The 9,811-nt window shown below is 41.4% G+C and overlaps 1 protein-coding gene across 1 annotated transcript; it reads right to left on the bottom strand.

Moving 5' to 3' along the window:
- Positions 1-245: 245 nt before the first annotated feature.
- Positions 246-791, bottom strand: LOC310770000 (large ribosomal subunit protein uL23-like). Its single transcript, XM_083629842.1, has one exon. It carries the CDS (start codon positions 771-773, stop codon positions 303-305), a length of 471 nt encoding a protein of 156 aa, XP_083485968.1. The 5' UTR covers positions 774-791; the 3' UTR covers positions 246-302.
- Positions 792-9,811: the final 9,020 nt, after the last annotated feature.

Below are 9,811 nucleotides of genomic sequence, written 5' to 3'. Positions count from 1 at the left end.
TGCCAAGCTGACACTGAGTAATTTTTCACTTTGCTTCTTGTCTGTTCACTGATTGTAACACCACTGACCGAATGGACATTGCCCTTGACAATTAACTGAGCTGTAAGCAAAATGAAGAGATTTTTTTTTTTTTAATGGAGCCCAAGATGCAATTTATTACAAAATGCTTTTACAGATACTGGTGGAATTACATGGTGTGTGGCCTTTAATGCTCCTGAGGACTCAGGAGTCTGGAGGCCGCATTTTGTACAAAATGCATTCAGAGGTGGAGGCCTTTTCGTACAATTTTGACAATGGGCCACTTAGATGATACCAGTCTTGTTGGCAACATCTAGCACATCATAGTCTGGAGCAAGGCAGACATAGGCTTTCTTCTCACTGTCAGGCCTGATGAGCAAGTTGACCTTTGCCACGTCAATGTTGTAGAGCTTTTTGACAGCCTGCTTGATATGGTGCTTGTTTGCTTTCATGTCCACAATGAACATGAGGGTGTTGTTGTCTTCAATCTTCTTCATGGATGATTCAGTGGTCAGGGGGAGCTTGATGATGACATACTGGTCCAGCTTGTTCCTCCTTGGCGTGTTCTTCCTGGGATACTTGGGCTGCCTCCATAAACGCAAGGTTTTCAGCTTTTGGAAGGTAGGGGATGTCCAGATCTGCTTCTTCTTCTTGTGACTGTGGACGCCTTTCAGGACTGCCTTTTTAGCTTTCAAGGCTTTTGATTTCGCCTCATTCGTGGCAGGGACAGCCTCCTTCTTCACTTTCAGCACCATCTTGGAAAGGAAGGCGAAAAAGAAGCCGAAGTGAAGAGATTTTCGATAAGAGAAGTGGTATGTCATAGGTTTTAAGATATCGGTCTCTTGGTCCACTTAATCCTTCAAACCATTTTCTCTTGGAACACGTTGCATATTTATTTGTTAGAGGTATTTGTAGTCTACTCTTCACTCAAGAGACAATAACATAAAAACCCAAGTAACTGTAAAAATAGCAAATAGCAAATATGATAAAATTAATGAATCTCATCAGAGTAAGAGAAAGGAGGTAGGTTGGTGGCTCTCGTGTATTTTTTTGATTTTTGATTTTTAAAATTGAAGTATTTAAAAAGAGATAGGTGTGTGAGGGAGAGGGGGTGATTGTTATGTGTTGGTACTAAAGGGTTAAGAGGTAACAAGTCGCTCTAATCACTGAGCAGCTGGAAGTCATTAAGCATCCAGGAATGTGAGTTAGTTTGTATAAATAGTCAGTTCACCCGTGTGTTTTTCCCCCTTGACCTGACTCGCAGACTCAGTTTGTGGCCATGGGCGTGTTTGCTGATATGAGTTAAGTTTAGAGTAAAGTTTTCTTTATGCCGGAGATAAAAGCATGTGTGCTTTATCGCCAGGGTTTTTCTTTTGTAAATAAAGTTTTTTTCCTGAGTTCCAAAGTGCTTGCTCCAGGATTCTTCATTGAAAGGTACTGACTCTCCTGCCTTCTTCAACTGCTGCACGAAATTCTCTGCTGAGATAAGATTTATGGCGTTGGAAGCGCACTGGACGTTTACTTAACATTAAACTAATTAAAGTTTAATGGACATTATGTATGTGTGGTGTGTATGAAAAAGCTTGAGGTATGTTATCTGGTGGTGGTCCGAGAGAGAGATGCTCTTGGAGAAATGGGGGGGGGGGAGATGTGTCACTGTGTATATGTGAAATGTATGACTGGATATGTGATAGAGATATGTATGTGTGTCTGTGGTCTGTATGTGTGCAGTGAGTGTGCTATGTGTGTGAGAGAGAGTATGGTGTACCTACATTATCTATCTATCTATCATCTATCTATCTATCTATCTATCTATCTATCATCTATCTATATCTATCTATATCTATCTATATCTATCTATCTATCTATCTATCTATCTATCATCTATCTATCTATCTATCTATCTATCTATCATCTATCTATCATCTATCTATTTTCTGGTTCTGTGGAATGCTCCCTGTTATGAAACAGCAATGGCACCATTGTCTGTTAAATCTATATTGTGTGTGCTCTACCATCAGGACCAACAAGATATAGGTGACTTCCCACAGCAAGCATGAGGTTGTTGGGTGGGGGGAGCAGCAGTGACTGTGTTCTCAGGGGAAGATCTACTATGAAACTAATGAAGCTTAAGCTTCAGGGCTTCTAATCTTGAAGCAGCCCAGAAGTGACTTTAATCCACATTGCTTAAAATTTGGAGTCACACAGTTGGAGTCACACAACTCAAATGGATTATTTTTGTTGTTGTTGTATATATTTCAACAATCCTAAAGTTTGACAGTCAGTAGCATTGATGTAAAGGCGTGGTGATCTGTTGTGGAACAACCCCATTGTAGATGACAGCAGTGGCTACCCAAGACATCATTTCTGGTTGCAAAGGGGGCCCCATAATGGTTCGAGCTTCAAAAATGTAGGCCCGCTATTGTGTATTCTCTGTCATTTGTGTTGTACCTCGCACTTGTGGCAGCCATTTTGTGACTGGCATCCACGGCATATTCTCAAAATGCAAATGGAGTCCACTAGCTCAAAAAGGTTGGTGTAGAGCTTTACTTTAATATAATTACTTCATGTATAATTACATACTCATTCCTCAACTGTAGGAAATTATGTTTCCTACAGTTTCTACCAGTTTCTACCTACCATTTCTCTGATGAAAATAGGGACGTTCCATTCCATAATGATAATTTTACTATTTATATTCCACACATCTTATTGGGTTGCCTCAGATACTGTGGACAGCTTCCAACATATATAAAAACATAATAAAACATTATTTATTTATTTTTATTAAAAAAAACCCACTTCCCTATACAGGGCTGCCTTCAGATAGCTCAGGGTTCAGATAACTCCATACCCTCCAACATTTGTCGAATGAAAATAGGGACATCCTAAGGAAAAGCGGGACATTCTGGGATCAAATCAGAAACTGGGACTGCTTCTCTAAATCAGGGACATCCCTGGAAAATAGGGACACTTGGAGGGTCTTTTCTCCATTTTATTGCATGATATATTCTTGTCTCTGCTTACCATGGTTTTATTTTTAATGGCATCAGCAGTCATAAGAACAAGCTTCAGACAGAATGCAGGAAGAAATGGCAAAATGTTTCCAGCCACTAGAGAACATTGTCAACATTGCAAGCTTCCCAGAGACCTTATATTAAACAAGAGTTACTTTGTTGACTATACATCACTAGGAAAGAGGCGTCCCATAAACTATCCCAGCAAGTTCACAGGCCTCTATTTGTGTGAGTCATGGGCTAGGCCTCTGATTAGGAGAGATTAATCAGCCTTTAATATGACACAGATACAATGCAGGGGCATTTCTCCCTTGCATGAGCAGGAGGGACCTGTTGTGTAATTCTTTAAAGCTTTCTGACATTTCCTTTAAAGTGACACTGGAGTTGTCAACCTCCTCTTTCTACTCATGATAAAATTCACCTTGGGGACAGTGACTGTACCTGTGGATGGGAAAGTAGGAAAGAGGCTCTGCATGTCTTGGAGAGCCCACTCAGAGAGAGAGAGAGTCTAAGAGGACACTTTTTGTGCCATGATAACTTTTTTTCAAATAGGCTTTCACAGGCTCCATGCCGTGCAGATGGATCTTAGTGAACATCATTTTTTCCTATCAAATAAAATAGAGCCTGTAGTGCAGCTGTGATCTGATGTGTCTTTCTGCAAAGGCATTTCCACACACGACTAAACACAGTCTTCCTCCCCTTCCCCTGCATATGTAAGGCAAATGTAAAACCTTCACTAGATAGAATATACATATTTTTCCTCCTTTCTGTCTTCTATGAATAATATTCATGGGATGTTACATTCAGATAACACAGCCAGCCTCAAATTGCTTTAGTGTCATATGCATGACATTAGATTTATATCCCCCCCCCCCCCAGGGCTGTCTTAAGCATATGCGACGCCAGGGTGCAAAGATCCTCCCGGTGCCCCCCCCCAGGTTGCCCCCCCCCAGGTGTGCAGGAGGGCGGAACCGATCGGCCGCCTCAGCATCTCGCTGGCTCGGTTGCCCCCAAACCCACAGCACAGAGCTGCCCACAGCAGAAGAGCCTGTCGTGGTGCTCCAACCAATGGGTGGGCTCTTCCCCGGACTCAACTCTCAGGCCCCAGACTCTCAGCCTGGCGCCCCTGAGAGCCCGGCGCCCGGGTGCCCTGCACCCCAGCCCCTATGGGTAAGCCGGCCCTTATCCCACCTTTCCTCAAGGTGGTGTGCATGGTTCTTCCCTCCCCATTTTATCCTACCCTGTGAGGTAGATTAGGCTGAGAAACAGTGACTGGCCCAAGATCACCCAGTTATCTTCATAGTGGAGTGGGGATTTGAACATTGATCTCTTTGGTACTAGTCTAAAACTAACCACTACACCATGCTGGCTCTCTGTGTGGAAAAAGAAGAAGCCGGCGCTAGCTGGCTAGAGCAGTGATGATGATGATTAACAAAAATACATGCATTGTCTCTTTTTCAGGTTGTGTTTTTTAAAGATCAATTACATAAGAGCAGTAATGGGTGGGCAAGCTGCTGAGAGAGATGAAAGTGCCGGCCAGTGAATATGGTAGATTTTCACTGTCTGCTGCTTTTTCGAACAGGACACCCAAGAATATCTGTAGTAGCATAAGATAATTCTTCCAGCTTAGGAGGACTGACTGAGGATTCCTTGTGTGAGTACCCCCAAAATAACATATCTAAGAGAACATATGTGTGAAGCTGCCTTCTACTGAGTGAGTCCATCTAATGCAGCTTTGTCTATCCTGACTGGCCATAACTCTCCAGAGTAAGCTCAGGGCCTTCTCAATACAGTGTGTGTGCTGTGCCGCTGAGCTATGCAGCGACTTCAGCAAAACAGTCTTGTTCACAGCGAAGTAAAATGTGATGTCTGACAGACTATTAAAAGCAAAATCTAGTTTACTGGAGGCCAATGGACAAGGGAAATGGTTCTTTGGAGTTCTGTTCCAGTCTTATTTGATGTAGCATTAAATTGTCCTCTGAGTGAAGCTGAAGAAAGCTGTCCTAAAAATATCTCATTTTCATCTGTTCCCTTTTGCTTATGAATTATAAAAGAGATTTGTCAATACTGAAACAAGTGGAAAGGATTAATTCAGAAAGAGGGAGTGGGTTTTAAAATAACAGCTTCATCGGGATAAGAGAGCCAGTGTGAAGTAATGGCAAGAGACCAAGAGACCAAGGTTAGCCATTAGGCTCACAGGATGACCTTGGGACAGTCAATCAATTAGGCTCTGCCTAATCTACCTCACATTCTACCTCACATTGTTTCTGTAAGGATAAAATAGGGAGAAGAACTATGGACTAGGACTTTAAGGTCCTTGGAGGAAAGTTTGTTCATGGTGGTTACGGTTTCACCATCCCTATTCCATGTAATGTTGTTCATGGAATGAGTGGCAGACACTAAATAAGTGACAAGTTCTCAAACTGCTGCCATTTGATCCTAACTTCTTTAAATGCTGCGTGGACCAATGTAGACTTTTTAATTGGCAAAGAATGGCCCAATTAATCTCAGAAAAGGCTTAAGAAAACTGTGCCGACCTGTGATTGTTCGTTACAAAGCATGCAGATGGGATCGTGACAAGCTCCACTTAATGCATCAACTCTCTGCCATAAAAGAGAAGCAAACGAATTGTTCCTGAACGGGAGCCAGCTGTTTACTATAAATACACCTTGTATTTCCCAACATGCAACTTGAAATTGAGAGACATATAATTCAAAAAGAAGCGTCCTTTCACGTTCCTCAGACGAACAGCTCTACAAATCAGTCAGAGTCTTTTGAAGACTCAGTGCCCGAGACCTTTACAGTTACATCTTGGCGGTTTTAAAGCTTCTTATTTGCCAGGCCTGCAGTTGCAGATTATTCAAAGCCCTCTTTCCTAGAGAGAGTTTCCCATAAATTATGGTTGCAGTTGGGGTCAGGTTTGTTCATCAACTTCTCTGCAGTAGTTATTAGAAACAGAAATTGGCTGAGCCTTCTGTTTTACCTCAGTACCATAGCACTGAACTGGGGAAAAAGAAGATTTGATTTCTGACCACAGCTGTAATTTTTCATTCCCAGAGAATATATATATAATGACTTTCTAGCAGCATTCCCTTGAGAAGGCATGTTAAGCTCTCCAGATGTATATAGTGGATGAAACATTACAATGTGTTTGGGGAAGACAGAAAGGGAAATATTATTGAGTTAGGAAATATTATGAACCAAAAACAAACACTCAAACCACCCCAGAATAGTTTTGCGCTATTGACCATCTTATACATCATTCCCTGTATGTAACACATGAGGAAATTAAACATCTTCACTTTTTCGTTCTTTCTTTGGTTGTTATTTGTGTAAGGAAATGGAGGCCACCGGTGAATTGGGAGGTGATTTAAACCTGAATCTGTAGTACATGGTTTCTGGAGACTGTTTAGTGAGGAATTTCAGGCCAGGAGACAATAGATGGAGGCATGTCATAAACTATGAAGGCTGAAAGTTTTAAAAAGGGAATGTTCAAGCAGATGAGGCAAATACTCAGGATGCAAGGCAGTATGGAAAGGGGGAAAAGCAGGGGTGAATAGCATTATTATTTATTTGTTCATGTATTTATTAAAATTATATTCTGCCCATCCTCTCAGGGTGGCAGAAAAAAAGGAGATGAAATAACTTAAAAACAAGTGCAATATATATGCAGACTGGGAATTATCTCAACCAAAAAGGCTTGTTGAAAGAGGAAGGACTTCAGCAAGTGGTGAAAATACCACAACAGTGGCGCCTTTCTAGTATTCAAGGGGAGGGCATTTGAAAGGGCAGGTGCCACCACCCATAAGGCCAATTCCTACAATGGGTGGAACAGATCTCCTGATAAGATGGTATCTGCAGGAAGCCTTCAGCTGCAGGGTACAGTGACCAATGGGATAAATGAGGGGTGAGGCAATATTTCAGGGATCTTGGTCTCAAGCTGTATAGGGCTTTACGCCTCAAAACCAGCTTCTTGAACTAAGCCTGGAAGATAATTGGCAGCCACTGCAGTTCCTTCACAAGTGGGGTAAAGGTATTGATGCTGCATTTTTGCAAATGACAAGCTGAAAAAATGTATTAGCTATCTTTACTAAAGGCTTAGAAGTCACTGTTGTCTCTGGCTCCATTTATCACTGCTATGTGGCCCCCAGAAGGTTCTCCTGTATGGATAAGGCTAATGGCAGTGTTTGGTAGGAAGCAATGGGACTCCTCCTTATTTCTTTAGACTTTGTCTCTGCTCTCCTTATACATCTGTTTCTCCCCCTCCATTTTACTTCTCGCCACAGAGGCCACTCTTGAGTTCCTGTGCCAATAATTTAAGAACTTTCACTGCTTTGAACTAAGTTCTATTGCCTGTGCAGCCTTTTTGACTGATGTATGGAAAAGCACATGAACCTGATCTTTGAAGAGTTTGTAAGTAAAACATTTTTTACTTACTAAATGTGTGGTATGTTCCTAAGCTGGGGGAAGAGGGAGCTATTTTGGAACTCACTTGGAAAGACTTATTTTAAATATCTAATAATCTATATTTCCATGCTTTGCTTTGCGGCATATTTTGTGATTTTTAAACCTCTGCTGGGATTCTCTCACCAAAAAAGTACTTGCCCCAAACGTGGACCTTGGCATCCAGGAATTCTCATGTTTATACACCTATTTTTTTCCTTGAACTAACATTGATTTCCCCAATTTTGCCTTTGATGAATCTTGGGAACAACTGTTGATCCAGTTTTAATGTTATTTGAATGTTGTTGAGGGAAGCAATAGGTCCCTATTTCTTTCTGGCCCCCTCCCAATTGTTCCCTTCATAACAGCATTAGAAAAGTTTGCTGGATCAGATCAGCGTCCCATCTAGTCAAGCATCATGCTCTCACAATGGCCAGCTAGATGCCCATGAGAAGTTTGAAAGCAGAGCCTGTGCACAACAGCACTCTTCCCTCCTGCGGTTTTGAGAAAATGGTATTCTGAGTCATACTGCCTTTGACAATGGAGGCAGAATCTAGCCATCATGGCTAGTAGTCACTGATAGCTTGATCCTCCATGAATTTGTCTATTCCTCTTTTAATGCAATTCAAGCTGGTGGCCATGGCTACTTCTTCAGGGAGAAGATTCCATAGTTTACCTATGGATTGTGATTAAGTGCTTTCTTTTGTCCATTGTGAATCTTCATCTGCTAACATGAAGAATTTTGCTCAACATTAAGTGAGATGAAATTTCTCAGAAGAGAGTTTTCGCGGGGGTGGAGAACTGTTGGAATATTTCACCTCCCCCAACCCAGCAGAATATCCCACCTCCATGTTTGCTGCCCATAAATACGGGGGAGAATTTTGAGAGGCCATTTCCCCCCTGCTCTACCCCAGTGTCAAGCATCTCTGCTAACTGAAAGCATTCCCGGGCAGAGCCACCTCTGCTGACTTTTAGCTACCTCCACCTTTTCCCATTCTGCTGCTGTTTTGCTTGGATGACAATCGTTCTATGAAATGTCAACTGCTGCCCATGTCAGCATCGGCTCACTCATGTGATAACCATTACATTAGAGGAGCAAGATTTCAGCCACTTGGAATTATAATGGATGTGACATTGAGAACAAGAACTACTGTGAATAATATCAACTCACCCATGAGTACAATACTGTTTGAAGATATATAGTGGTGAGGTGGAGTTAAGTGACCTAATGGACTTAACTTTGCTGTTCTACTTATTTCTGAAGTTGTTGGGAGAGGGGGGGTTTGTCATAATGTGAGAAAGAGCCATTCTTTGTCTCTTCCTCACAATGTCTCCTATAACTAGGGATGAGCAAAGCTGATAATTTCTGGGTTGTTGTTTTTCTCTCTTTCCTTTTCCCCAATCTTAAATTCAGTTCTCCACATTTCTACATCAAATTGCATCTTGGGTTTTGTTTTGTTTTTAAAAAAGGAACTTCATGAAAATTCATCAGTATTTTTGTGCACATTTCTCAAAACATACAAATTTTGTATGCAATTTTGCCTAATACACGCAGTTTTGCAAAGCAGTTTCCCATAATACAGTACACGTTTTCATTTTATCTTCACTGATATATGCAGTTCTATGCACACTTTATTCAAGTATGTGCATTTCCATACACATTTCTTGACTGGAGAACTGCATTATGACATCTGGAGAAATGCAGATTTTGAAGGATGGCTGTCACTGTCACAGTGTATTGACTCAGAAAGTGTGAATTAGGTAGATTGGCCTTTATATGCAAACTGAATCTAATTTCTTCACCATCCCAAGACATTGTTGTGTTGGTTATCTCCTTGCTTCCTGCCTCACATCACAGGCTAATAGGAGCAAAGAATGGTGGTAGATGTTACAAAGGACAATGATATATGGAATAGCAGTAGCTCCTTGTTTCATATAGTGCCAAATTCTGCTACCAGATTCTGCAATTCTCTCTCCACCCACCCCCCACCCCATCTTGCTTTGAGTCACAGTGAAGAATTCCATGTAGGCATTGTGGGAAAACTTCTTAATGTTTGGTTTTATAAAGCTCAAGAGTATTTTTTTTTCTCTTAGGAGTTGCCAGCCTAAGAGATACTGACTAAAGTGGCAGCCCAGATAAATAACATCACTTGTATTTGTGGATACAAGAACACTATGCCAATATTAGGTATAACATTGATGAATCAAATATCTCTTAAGTGTTCCTTTCTATTGCTTGACACAAAAACAAGATAGACATTATTCCATCTCTGTGTTTACTCCATTACCACCATGAAAACAACCCCACTCGATACGTGATCAAGCTTCTATAT

This window comes from Podarcis filfolensis (genome assembly GCF_964270895.1).
Source record: "Podarcis filfolensis genome assembly, chromosome: 9".
NCBI classification, from domain to species: domain Eukaryota; kingdom Metazoa; phylum Chordata; class Lepidosauria; order Squamata; family Lacertidae; genus Podarcis; species Podarcis filfolensis.
The sequence above is the reverse complement of the archived record's forward strand: the minus strand, read 5'-3'. Positions and strand labels throughout refer to the sequence as shown.

Coding starts and splice junctions, on each gene's coding strand:
- LOC310770000 (XM_083629842.1), bottom strand. CDS start 773: ATGGTGCTGAAAGTGAAGAAGGAGGCTGTCCCTGCCACGAATGAGGCG.